A 14,222-nucleotide genomic window follows, 5' to 3' on the forward strand; every position below is an offset into this window, starting at 1 on the left:
CAGCTGGGACCATGGACCACATTGGCTGGACATCAGTAAAAAGCAGAGATTTTCAAAGGCATAACTAACTGTAAGTGCAACGGCATTTTATAGGATTTGAATCGACACCGTCACCGACCGTATCGTGTTTATTTTTTCTTCTACCCCCGAGCCCCGACATCTTTCAGTTTAGATATATAAATAAAACCATTTGTAGGCCTATTATATAGATATAGACTATATATTATAAACTATGGTGCCCGGAGCTCCCACGACCATGCTGCCGGCGTCGGAGGCTGCCAAGATCTACCAGACCAACTACGTGCGCAACTCCCGTGCCATAGGCGTCCTGTGGGCCATATTCACCATCCTCTTCGCCATCGTCAACGTGGTGTGCTTCATCCAGCCCTACTGGATCGGAGACGGCGTGGACACGCCGCAGGCGGGCTACTTCGGCCTGTTCCACTACTGCATCGGGAACGGGCTGTCGCGGGAGCTGACGTGCCAGGGCAGCTTCACCGAGTTCGCCAGCATCCCCTCGGGCGCCTTCAAAGCCGCGTCCTTCTTCATCGCCATGTCCATGGCGCTGGTGATCGGCTGCATCGGCTGCTTCACGCTGTTCTTCTTCTGCGGCACCGGCACGGTGTACAAGATCTGCGGGTGGATGCAGCTGGCTGCAGGTAAAGCGTCTGTCTGTCTGTCTGTCTGTCTGTCTGTCTGTCTGTCTGTCTGCCTGCCTCTCTCTCTCTCTCTCTCTCTCTCTCCCCGCCGGTGTTTGTTTGTTGCCTGTGGAGCTCACCTGCACGTTCACTTTCACACATTCACAACTCTCTGCCCAACAGGTTATATTATGCAGTCAACAGTTTGGAGATTGTATACAGATCTGACAGATGATTGATTGATTGAATACTTTATCAATTCAATTCAAATGAGCTTTGAGCTTGGCATGATGAGAAAACATATAGGCCTATTGCCAAAGCAAGTGACAAGTTTCATTGGTTTTGAACAAGATTGTAATATTATATGGTTTGTTCCAAGATAAAGTGATATGCCCTGATGTCAGATGAGTATTAACCACTTATTTATTCACCAGTGATAATCTGTTCATTATATTCTCTTGCACATTTTGTGAATGAAGCCTCATTTTGTAACTTCATCATTAATCACAATGTATTTGTGAATGGGGTTTGGCCTTGTAGCTGGAAATGTGGCTTTTTACTCTGTGTTTTCTTAATTTTCAGACTAGTTGTGTATATATCTGTTGCAAAATACATTTGTAAACGTTTCAAAATAACACAGATATTTCCGGCTTGCAGTTGAGTAGCCCTGCATGCTTTTACGTTTGAACGCTGCATGGTCTGGCTCCACCACAGCCCTCAATGTGTCCGATCGAGGTCAGTAGTGCGATGGGCCAGATGTGAGTGACACCTCTATACACTCCATTAAGGATTCACACACACATTGCTACACATTGACCCCACAGCTCAAACCCTGGCCTATAGCAAGCAGCTGTGAGGAGATGGATTATATCTTGAGTACTGTTAGGCTGAGCCATATCACAAGCCCATCTAATGAGCAGCACAGCCTGAGCCTTAGATGGTTTGCATCTTTAACACCCCCTCCTGTTCAAAGCCTGCCTCGTATTCCTCAGTCACATGTTCGCCTTCCCCAATTTTCTCACCATCAAGGGGGAAACGGATATGAAAATGTATGCAGGAGGAGTCGGGTGAGGTGAAGCGTGTCATTTTGAAACGCTGAGGGTTATATCTTCATCTTCACCATATCTTGTGAATGTCAGCAGTACAGGCGATGACAGAGTTGACTGCTGAGCTGTTATTGATCATCGCTGAGCCGTCCTTATAGTGTGCGGGCACGAGATCATTCACCCGCTCGCTCCGCCCGTTGGTGCGATTCAAATCTATTCCTCAATCTGACCCGCTTTCTTCTCTGTCACTGCAGCTCTCTCCTCCAGCTCACCCTCTACCAAAATTGCCGTAGTGTGTCGAGCACTGTGAAATTGGCCATCAACAGATGCCAGGGGAGCTGTAATTGGCAATATCAAGGTGTTTTCTCTGCCTAAGCAGTTTGAAATCCAAATGTGATCCGGATCCTCCCTGAGGCTTTAGGTTAGGACATCAGATTCAGGGTCGGTGCTATATTGACCACTGTGCCAGCAAAGACTGCACACATGGCCCGGAGGCAAACCTTATTTCTTTCCTTTTTAGCAAGGTATAGGCCGAATATGCGGTGTGATGAAAGAGGAATCCACAGGTGAATAAACACAAGATGTAGACACAATTGTGTCAAATAAATTTTCTAAACATGAAAATGTAACGCAACTTTAATCTCACCAGTTCATTGGTCTTAGATGCATAAAGGCCACTTGAATAAAGTGTATGCGGTTATGACCTCAGTGACGTGATGAATAACCTACCAAACCTAAAAGATAAGGTATAGGCAGAAGCTCATTTAAATATACGGGGGTGGAGGACTGGAACACAATCCTAAGGGAAATTTAATTTGCCCAGTCCTTGAACATTTTTAAAAATATGTTGAAAAGCTGGCTGATGGGCAAGCTAGAATAGGGCTGTATTTATCTATTTATTATGTATTTATTGTTTTGTTTAGTGATCTATGATGGTGTCGTTGTAATATCCATTATTGTGATTTTAGTCAACGCATGTTCTTCCTATACCATATGCTGTATTTATTTATTTATTTGGACGGAATTAAGTCTTTGACTTTTTGTGCAATACTGACAATTCTGTACTGCTCTTTTTTAACTATCTTGAATATATCAAATATCAAATCGGAAATAGGGTGTCCCTATAGGGATGTATGCGCTGGGTGAGCAACCTTCATTGAAAAGCCGGGGCGAAATGTAACTAAAAGATAATGTAGCTCTATATGCATGGGAGCCACTCAATTATTAGACCCAGCTCATCGTTTTTCTTTACTTTGGGCTAAAGTGCTCATCTTCAGTAGCTTTCAGTAGGCACAAATCACCAACATGGCAGCATCAGCAACCGGTAAATCTTATAGGGATGCTCCGATCAGGTTTTTTGGGACCGATACTGATGTTCATGTTTTTCTCATGATCATCGAGTGAATATCGGCCGATATGGCCGATCATCGATCGCTGGCCGATTATCAGAGCATCTCTCTACCTTCTTTCCTCTGTCGCTGTAGCTATCTCTGGCTGAACCCTTCACTAAGACAGTGGTTCCCAAAGTGGGGTCCAGGGACCCCTAGGGGTCCTTGATGGAGTTCCAGGGGGTCCCCAGCTAAATGATAATTAGGAACCAAATGGATTTGGTTCCATTTGTAATTTTGTACACTCTGAGTTAAATTTACGTTGATTTTACAATATACATTGGGGTCCCAGAGATAGAAATGCCATTACATGGGGGACCGTAACCTAATTCAGGTCAAACCTGGAGTCCGTGAAATGAAAATGGTTAAGAATCACTGCTAGAGCCGTGAAAATCTTCTCTTATAGGGGTCCCTGGCATATCGTTTCTAATGGGGGTCCACAGGCTAATGACTGTCAATGTGGGGGTCCTTGACATGAAAAGGTTTGAGAACCACTGCAGCCATAACTTCTCAGTCCACCTCTGAGGGTCCGTTGCCACAACCGAGGGCCCTATAGGTAAATAGAATGCAAGATCAATGATGATAATACTTGGCCATTGAAAACCAGGTGGCAGCAAAGGCAGCTGTCAGTGTCATTGCAATAGGAATGAGATGATGGGGATTACATTTTCTTTTGCCCAGATGAGCATGGTTTTGCAGGACGCAGCAGTGCACAGTAATTAAACCATGTGGACCATGTCAACTCAACGAGGCAGACACAGCGACAGAAGCAGGCTCGAGTCCCACGAGACGTGCCACGAGCGAGGCTGATGAATCCGAGCGAGTGCACCCGCACACAATCACCTAGCAATGCGATGGCCGTGCGTCGACGCATTGTGAGCTTGTAGATCGGCCATTTTCAAATGGCCGCAAATTACACAATGCATTTACTATTTAGGGCTGAAGTGGCACTGGTTACTGACTGTGTGTTTTGTAGTACCGGTAATCAACATCTACAAAGCAACTAGTGACTAAAGTTTTCAAAGAAATAATTATAGTGGAGTAAAAAAAATACAATATCTGCCTCGAGATGTAGTGGAGTAGAAGTACTGGAAAATTGGAAATACTCAAGTAAAGTAAAAAGATGGCTAACCTCGCACTCGCACTGCAGTTCCAACTAAATGGGCCTCTGGAGGGTGAGGCAGGCATTAGCCTTTTAAAAAAAAGAGCCCATTAGAGCTATTGGCCCATGTTGTTCCGGAGATACAAATGGATCGATAAACCTCTAACAACGAAATGGGGACAGCCACAGCCAGTGTTTGGCCTTTCCTCACTGACAGCACTGTTTGTAATGGGGGGGGGGGGGGTGTGTATAAATGTTTATCTGCAGGTGTGTGTGCGTGTGTGTGTGCGCACGTGCCACAATGGCCTGCTTGATATCACATGACTCATCTCAAAATTTCAGTCCATCGTCTCACGTCCTTATGTTTGCTGTGCATGACAACATGATTTGATGTAGAGTCTGTGTCTGTGAAGGATGATAAATGAATCCCATGTGAGCGCTGAGCGCATTGTGTGCGCTATTCAATTTCACACCTCTTCAGAGAACTGGCAAGTGGAGCCACTCTTATCACCATTGAATTGTAATGAGGGAAAAGAGAACGGTGGGGTTGATTGACGTTGCATTCCGTCAAGACTGGGGAATAGCAGACATGTAGATACAAACAAATAAATACAACATGGGTCTAATAATGGTGTTGCCATGAATCTCTTAAGACATATTGGTCACATTATTCTTTTGGTAAAAGTTGCAAGAATGCCCAGCCTGAACTTTGAGATTGGACAAAGTGGTACCAGTGTACAGATTTATCTCACATGAACCCACATGACCTGAACGTTTTTTTATTTTTTTTATTTTTATTTTTTATTTATGAAGTTTTGAACATAATAAGGGAATTTGTTAACCACCACCACTTTAATTAGTCATAACCACATGTAATAAGTAAACTATGTGTAGCTTCGGTAGCCAGGCTTTTATTTTTGTTTACATTCGGCTCGTGTAAAGTTTATTTAGCTTAATTATGAAATAAGAGTTTCCATTGGGGCAACAAATGATCCAAATAGACGCTTGAAGGTACTAAAAGATTCAGATGAAACTTTTTGGGGTTTTTGTTCTCTTGTTTTTGAGCTCTTATATATCTTGTTCTCTCTCATTATTTAGATAATCATGGTGAAGTCACGTAATGGCTGGTAGCAGCTTGCATCAATTATGTGATTATTGTTAATGATAGATAGGAGCAGGTATTAATAATATTTATCTTCTTCCTGCTCCTTTCTTTCTTTTATGGAAAATATAAAAAAAACAACAAATATAAAATTAAACGAAATAAAGAAATATGAACAATGAAATTAATTAGATTAATCGGAGTAGAAATCTTATAGATGGACATTGGGCATGGTCTATGGCTATGCACATTACAATCTTGATTGTACCACCTGCGTGCGGATCAGAAGTTATAGGCCAATAAATTGTGAAGTTGCTTGATTTTGCAACATGACAGTTGAGACTTTGTTCTGATCTGCTAAGTTTGGTCATTGAAAATCAAAAATATGTACGGTAATTTATGAAAAGACAGCAATCCCTGATCACCAAGAATGTATTAATTCCCTGTTGTTGGTCAACCAATTCAACCAATATATCATCCAATATACTTTGTCATGATGAATTCATGAGGCCTATAGATCTGCTGTTTTTGAAAATTGTGAAAAGTTAGCATTGTTTTGAATTGTTTAAAGAATGTGTTCAGAGATTGTCACCTATTTATAATGACATGGCCGAATCAGAGACAGAGTGGATAAACTGTCATCGACTCTTATCTGTTTAACACGCTCAGCTCTGCGGGGGCCGTTTCAAAACCACATCAATCAGCCCTTATCCTCTCAGACAGGAAGAGTCTTAAAGTGATGTAACATGACCTCTTGGGTGCAAAGATGTAGGTGCACACACACACACACACACACACACACAAAGTTAATCATCATTCATTTATCATTTCCTACTCTTCATTCAGTAAAATGCTCAGCTGGTTACTGCGTGTGTGCATTTGTGCGTGAGACTGTGTGTGTGTGTGAGAGAGAGAGGAGGTGTCTCAAAAGGCCTACAGTGTTTTATGGGATGTGGTCCCCAGTCACTTCCAACAGAATAAAGATGTGAGCGCGCAAGGTTAACCCATTTAGACCTGAGGACGATGCTAAAAGAAATGGTTTCAAAATCAGATAGTTTTCTGAAAAAACAATGTTTCTATATCAGTGTTTCTCAAACTTTTTCATGTCAAGGACCCCAAAAATGATATGTAATTTAATGAAATGGAAAATGTGTTGTTCCAGGGACCCCATCGGAAAGGAAGGATTTGAGTTAAAAAACGTTCGCTCTGAAAGAATATATTCAAAGATTTACATGATTAAAAAAAAATAGCAGATCTACACGCTCGTAGCGCGGCACTCTGGGTACCCGGTCTACACAGGCCTCAGGCAGTGCAGAGAGGGAGTCATGTGCTTGTCAGCTGCCCACAAATCACCCTGAGGAAGAGGTGTGCCTCCTGTACCTCCATGAATGACTTGTGTCTTGTATGGTTTATATTATATTGTTACTGTGTGTACACCTCGACTTGTGTTATAATAAGATACTCTAAAATCTAAATGAACGAGTGATTCCGTTGCGCGTGATGATTTGTCAAGGGCATGTTAATGATGCTTAAAAAATAACTTGTCGGCCCGTGGCTATAATAAATCGGTTTCTCAATTTCTCAAGCCAAAGTGGCTCAGAAATTGAACTAAAGCATGACGGACAGACGCGACGGTGGGGTCGGCCTCAGGTGTGTTTGAGGTGAAGCGAGAGTGGCGTGCCCGATTGCGGAGTCACGTGGTATTTAGACACTTTGAGTGTGACTGACGGTTATGATTGCGGTTTAGTTAGGTGCTGGAATGAGGAGAGAGATGGAGATTAGATAAGAAAAGTAGAAGAGGCTAGCAGAGCTGTCAAACACTCCCGACGATTCAGACGGTTCTTTAGAATAGAGTGCTCTGGGAGTCTTATTATGTTCCACAAAGATTGATACTACTTAAGAATAAATCGCCCAAGAACTGAACAAGAGATGATGCTCAATAAATGGTATGGTAAGCTTTTAAATGATGATATTGTGGCATCGACCCAAAGAGTGACTGGAATAGTAGTCTCGCGTAGCCAGACAACTATTCCACAATCTTATCTCAGAAGGCTATATAGAGTCGGGAACTACACCTCCCGAAATCGGAGTAAGGAAGCTGGTATTTCCCTTCACCGATTTATTTTTATTGTTTTTATTTACATTTCTACTAAAGCAGCAAGCTATAATGCTTAGATGATTTCTATTTATAGTAGGATAAATGTGCGCGACTGTAAAGACAAAACGGAAGTGGGGAGGAGGCTTCACTTCCGCTTTACCCCAGTAGATTTTACTCATGATCAGAGCTTCCGTGCTCCAGACTGTAGAAGTATTTGAAAATTGCGAGAGGCAACAGTCTGGCAACGCGTGACTGCTGGAATAGAGGGTATGTGCGTGACATCGTCGTACCTGGAAGTTATGCGGGAACGCCCACTGAGTGGCATATAACTACTTTCTCCAACATTGCAGACACGAAAAGCTTGAATTATCCTCTATCTGCAAAGTTTTTGTTTCATAAAAATCCACCATAGAAACGTTATGAGCTACTTTATGTCAAGAAATGTCTTGCATTTGAGTGTCAGTGTCAGAATTTGGAAGTGCTTGTTTTCAATAACACAACATGTTGCTGCCTCCTGCATTATGTGACATTTAGAAACAGGTGGTACGCAGGACGGTTGAGTGATTTCCAACGAGCTCTTCCAAACTCCAACACTCCATGCTGCTCAATGTTTTGCCACTCAGTCTAAATGCTATTGACATTGAAGAGAAAACTTACGATTATGTAAACGAGCAAATCGGCTAACCAATCACAGGTTGGTGGGAGCGCTTGCCGCTTGGCCAATAAGGGACCACCTTATGTACCTTATGTAGCAATGTCAAATGACCGCTAACATAAATTGTGAGTTGACAATACACACAGGTGTGATTTAAAAAAAATACATTTGATAAGTTGAAATGGGAAATTCCCTGTACTTTTTTGATGCCAATACATTTGTACTTTTACTCAAGTGACAGAGTATGCCTATATCGTAGTATTGTAGTACTTTTACTTGTGGAGTTGAGGCTGGGGGTGGGGGTAGGGTTTCTGGAAGTCTGCTGGCATTCTCCAAATGCTGCTGGCCTTTAAATTGGTGGGATGATGGGATTATGGCTTGACGTCTGATAAGAGCGTGGCGCACCGGACCGGCGTGGCTGATGGGAAGATAACAAGGTGTCTGTGCCTCACTGCGTCGGCCGCTATGCTACACTACGGTATAGTGCTCAATGGCACTGCTTAATCGTGTGCTGTGGGAGAGGGCTAAAGCCGTGGTGGGGGTGTCGGGTGGGGGATGGGCGCGAGGAGTCACACGAGAGAGACGGAGACAAGGGGCTATCGTAGGTGTGTTCACCTGCCAACAGAGTACGGTTATGAAACTGTGTACATCAATGCAGCCGTTATTTTTTATTTCTGGGTTATGGGACATTCTGCACAATGAGTGCAGAATCAGTCAATTTTTAAGGAAGGAAATCCTCTTCTTATACTCTGCTGTTCTATTATCCTGTTGTGTTATGCATGAATATATGTGTCACTAAACAGCTCCCCATGCGCCGCACAACGGATCAGTGACAAATCCCCCAGCGGGGGGAAAGTGCTAATCTCAACGAGCATAAGCTCGTCTCAGAGGATAACAAAATGCTGTCTGTCTATCTATTGTCAGCCTTTTTTATTTTTTTGCTCTTGCGGGTAATACTTAACGTTAAGTTTTTAAGAGTCGCTTACCCTTAAGTTTCCCATGTAGTAATCACTGGTTCCAGCCCACTGGGGCGGCCCAGGACCCACTTGTGGGTCATTTTTATGGGTCCCTATTTTTTGTTTCCTACATTTTGTTTTTGAGGGGCGCTAGCCCCTCCTATATACAGGTTTAATGTTTGTTTTTAGTTCAATGTTTGTTTTAAAAACGCCATTGACAATGAAGGGACAATTTACGTCATATTGTCCCTCATTACGTCATATTGTCTCTTTATTGTTAATGGCATTTAATGTTTGTGTTGGCACCGTTTGTTTTACATCACCATTGGTAATCATCATAGTCCTGGACTATGCGCTCAGGAAAGCTATCAGTGGACGAGAGCAGGATCTTGGCTTCACCCTAACCCCAAGGAGGTCAAGACGACATCCCAAGGTAGTCCTGACAGATCTGGACTATGCGGATGACATCGGCCTGCTCTCCGACAGCGTGGAACAAGCTCAGGAACTCCTGAACAGTGTGGAGCTGGAGTGTGCCAAAGTTGGCCTTAGGCTAAATGCCAAGAAAACTGAGGTTATCACCTACAACATCTCACCGGAACATCCACCTCTCACAACAGCAGGAGGCACGGTGCTGAAGGAAGTCAAAGACTTCAAGTACCTGGGCTCATGGGTCAACTCAACCGAGCAAGATCTGAAAGTGAGGAAGGCACTTGCATGGAGGTCCCTAAATGGCATGAACAGTGTTTGGAACTCCAATCTCCCCCGACAAATCAAACTCAGCTTCTTCTACGCAACAGTGGAGTCTGTTCTCCTATACGGCAGTGAATGCTGGACCCTGAAGCCAACCCTGGAGAAGTCCCTTGACGGGTGCTACACCAGAATGCTGCGTGCAGTACTTAACATCAGCAAGACTGTACATGTCACTAACATGACTCTGTATGAGGGACTACCGAGGGTGAGCCAGAAAATAGCAGCCAGGAGAATGAGACTAGCAGGACACTGCCAAAGACATCAAGAACTGCCAGCCAGCAAACTGGTGCTCTGGGAACCAACACACGGCCATCGATCACGAGGACGCCCCGTGCTAACATACGTGGATATACTCAAGAGCGATGCAGGAGTGCAAAGTACCAACGAACTGGCCGGATGTATGGAGAACCGAGATGACTGGAAACGACGATGGAGGGCTCGTCTGAGGACGACCTAGAGAGAGACCATTACTTATCACCTAATCAACATAAGTTAGACTTTACTATGTTAGAGCCCCTCACTTCACACGGGTGTGATTTGTAATTATTATTATTGAAAAAAATATTGAAAAAAAAAAATTCCCAAAAAAAGCTAACATTTTCATTAATCAAAAAAAATCTAATTCAATGATGGGGGCTTTCCCCATGTATGGGGATGATGATGTCATAGTGATGTCACGAGACCTGGGCACAATATATGGGGGCTTTCCCCATGCATGTATGGGGATTTTGAGTGCCGAAAAATGCACAATTCCATAGTTCACTGCGACCTTCGGTCGCAATTAATATTATTTTCACTATAGTTTGGGTCGCGGGGAGACATCAAGTGTCTCTTTTGGGTCACAGCCTAACAGCCTAAAATCTACCACATACTGTAATGTAGTAGATCATCTGCAAAGGACCACTATTCAGAGAATGTTTGGTGGAGACATATAGAGTACATAACCCTATAGGCTCAGAATCATCTCACTCTAGTTCTCATCTTATCCAATACTTTTACTTCTACTCCACACCATCTCGGATCCAACTATTGTACTTTTACTCAATAGGTCACATCGCATATACAGTAGATCTGCTATTTTCAAAGGATAAGAGCAGTACATTCTGCACAATGAGTGCAGAATCAGTCCATTTTTAATTCCAGACTTCTACTTGTACTTGAGTATTTCTACAATCACAGTATTGATACTTTTACTTAAATAAATAAAAATGTGCACGTTTTTCCACCACTGGTTACAACAATACGACCACAGAGCTCCACTCCAGGCGGGTGGGTGGGTGGATCACACTCCCTCTAGTGGCAGGTGCACGTCACGTCAGGGGAAAAAAATGCTGACGTTTTCCACAGCTCGTTAAGTTTTGACCAGCCCTGCACCTCCCCAGAATAAATGCAATTACAGTGTTGTGGGGTGAAGGATGCGACGATGGGGGAGGTGAGCCTTATCGTATCCCTGCCCTGCTGACCTGGCATGTGGCTGCTCTCTCTCTTATCCCCTCGTGCACTTTAAAGAGACCGACCATATCAACAACTTAATCCTCCGCCAGCTAACGCCAGGCATCGCTGGCCAATGTCTCCTTATGTCAGCCAACGACTGGAGTCTGTACAAGTCTGAAACAGCAAGCGCTATCAACAGGAAAGCAGTGTTGTTTTTGGCAGCAAATTTCTATTTTAGTTTAGCCATAGTCTTTGGACTGAAACTTCATTTAGTTTTAGTCACATTTTAGTCACCTGGAATGTCTTAGTGTTAGTCTTTTACTAAAATGTATTTTGGCGGGTCTTGATGCCGTCGTAATGAGTGTTTTTACACTTGCTGAAAATAGCTGATCTAAAAGCTCACAACGCGTCGCAACGCGACGTGTTGTGAGCTTGTAGATCGGCTATTTTGCAACCAAGTGTAAAATGACTTGTACTGGATCTCTTGTCCACTAGTCCCTTCCTAAAATTTTTGTCGACGAAATTGTCAGTATATTTAGTCTTAGTTTTAGTCATCGTAGCTTAGTTTTCATTTAGTTTCCATTTGTTTTTGTCAGTGAAAATAGGTAGTCGATGAACATTTTTCGTCTTAGTTTTAGTCGACGAAAACAACACTGCAGGAAAGGGCTTGAGTTTGATGGAATGTGACTATAGAGTGAATATAATTAGGGAGCATGACCAATGTTGAAGATGTTACAGGTGTCCATAGTAGTGGTATACACAGCATGAGACACAGATACAGACTATCCTGGGCCTTTAGATCTGAGCAGAGAAAGCGCTCACTGTGGTGAATATTGAATAGATATTCAGAATTTTACAAATTGAAGGCGCTAGAGTGCCCAGTGGATGAGGGAGATTTTACACTGAAAAGCCCCACCTTCCATTTCACTCCCCAAAACCGGGGGGTGTAATGTTCCATTACTACCTTGCGCTATACCTCGTCTCTTTAGAAGTGTTAAAAATGACAGCCAATCGGAGACCAATCATTTATTTTGCTTGGCCTAAGACGGGTGGGGGCGCGTTGGGCACAATAAGTGCATGGTTTATCACATTCATTTAGACTTGAAAGCCTATGAGGATGATTTGAATGTATCATTCTCTACAGGAATCAGGAATCTAATGATCACTTATAAAGGAAAACCCTGTTTGGATTGTAATCAGGGAATAACTGCAATGGCTATTGTGACTTTCCCATTATGAAACGGAATATGAAACTGCAGTAAAAATTTTATCGCCATCTTCTTGAACAAGATCTTCTCTTCCTGCCTTCATAATTAAGAGAGGAGGCAAGTTGAACTGTGCCTAATTAGGACGGGAGGGTAAAAGGGTGCATGTCTCTGCATAATTAATTCCAGCCCAAAAAAAAACAGGAAACTAAATATCAACAAGCTATGTTTTCATGAACGATAAAAAATACAAACAATACTAGGCTACTACTTGCCACATAGTTCCTTATCGGTGAAGCAATATGGTAACTGATGTGTACTTGAATCACACAGGTGTGATTTTGTTTCATACAGGAAACAAGCCAGGATGGATAAAGGAAAGAAACGGTACAACTCTAACCAATGTGGAAGAAGCTTCACAAGAAACAGTGAATTGAACTGGAGAATTCATAGAAGAACGCAGTCAGAATTGAAAAAGGAAAGAAACTGTAACCAATGTGGAAAAAGCAGAGCACAGAAGCAACTTCTGTTTTTTCATGTTTGCCTTATTCATTCTAAAAATCAGCATGCCCCCCACAAAAACAAGTATGCCGCCCAAGTATGCCGTATTGCGTGGGGCATACTTAAAACAAACATAAAAAAAGTCCATATTCTGCCACCTCGTCACGTAGCAGCCAAGTCTATGGACCCCCGTGATTTACAAAACCAAAAAATCAACATCTCTCTATCTCGCCAGCCTTCACACATCTGAGAGTCCAGACAGAGGAGCTGTAGGCTTTATAGATTTCATCCTCTTGATCAGCGGGCCGGAGTGAGGAAGACAGCTGGCTTGATTTATTCTCTCTTCTCGAGGGAGGAGGCGGGTGGGCAAGGGCACGACTGTGCCCCATTCGAAAATGAGCAGCGTGCGGAGCCACAAAGGGTGTGTGTGCGTGCGTGCATGAGATCGATCGGTTGATGCTTCGTCAATGTGTGTGAGCATTCGTGTTAATGAGTGATGTTGTCTGCCCGCAATGAAGGAGATTCACTCACGTTATCCCGTGGATTTAGTCATCATATATCACACTCGTATGATTTTTATTGATTCATGGTGAGTGAGCAATTAACAAGATGTTTTTCAGACACGTGGGGTAACCTTCAGGGGTAATCAACCTTTTAAGGTTACCCCACGTGTCTGAAAAACAGCTCTAAACCTTCATTATCAATGACCGTACACAAAAGAAAGAGACAAAAAATGCTCAGTTACCCACAACTGGCCATATCCCTAGTCTCCTAGACTAAAAACTTGTTTCAATGGACTGGAGATCTTCATAACATTGTCAGTCTAGAACTAGGCTTATTATAATCCATGTCTGGGAAAGTGGCTCTTAATGTTATACATATTTGACCATCAACATTTCTATAGCATGCAGCAGTCACTATAAAATCCCTCAAACCCCTCTCCAACATGAGACATGAGATGGTGCTCTTAAGCCTGATTTATACTTAAATCAATAAAGAACCATCTTTAGTGTCACCATCATAGGTTTTAAGGTGTATCAGAGAAAGAAAATAACATTGTGAGCTTGGCGATTTTGTCACTGACCTCCGCAACAGCCTTTTCAGTCCACGCACAAGTCAACTCACAAGCTTGACCTAGGGTCACTGTATATTCTCTCTCTCAATCTATCCATTTATATTGCTTGTAAATCGACCTGTATATCGTCTGGCTGCAAATCACTGTGCAGGTCTGGCCCATAACCGTGGTTCTAACCCTATTTCATCATGCCTCCGTGCCTCGAAAGGAGAGACAATAATCTACTTTCCACTTGAAAAGCTTTCTCAGCAGGTTGTAAATGTGATGCCCTT

General features: G+C 43.0%; 1 protein-coding gene across 1 annotated transcript in view; it reads left to right on the forward strand.

Moving 5' to 3' along the window:
- Window positions 1–232: 232 nt before the first annotated feature.
- Window positions 233–14,222, forward strand: part of lhfpl3 (LHFPL tetraspan subfamily member 3) — a gene marked incomplete at both ends in the record, with an annotated part of 33,503 nt that continues 19,513 nt past the window's right edge. The window contains one exon of the mRNA XM_080757474.1: window positions 233–659. Coding sequence (XP_080613600.1) covers window positions 233–659 — 427 coding nt within the window. The remainder of the gene's footprint in view (window positions 660–14,222) is intronic.

Source organism: Protomyctophum bolini (genome assembly GCF_963924005.1).
Source record: "Protomyctophum bolini genome assembly, chromosome: 23".
NCBI lineage: Eukaryota > Metazoa > Chordata > Actinopteri > Myctophiformes > Myctophidae > Protomyctophum > Protomyctophum bolini.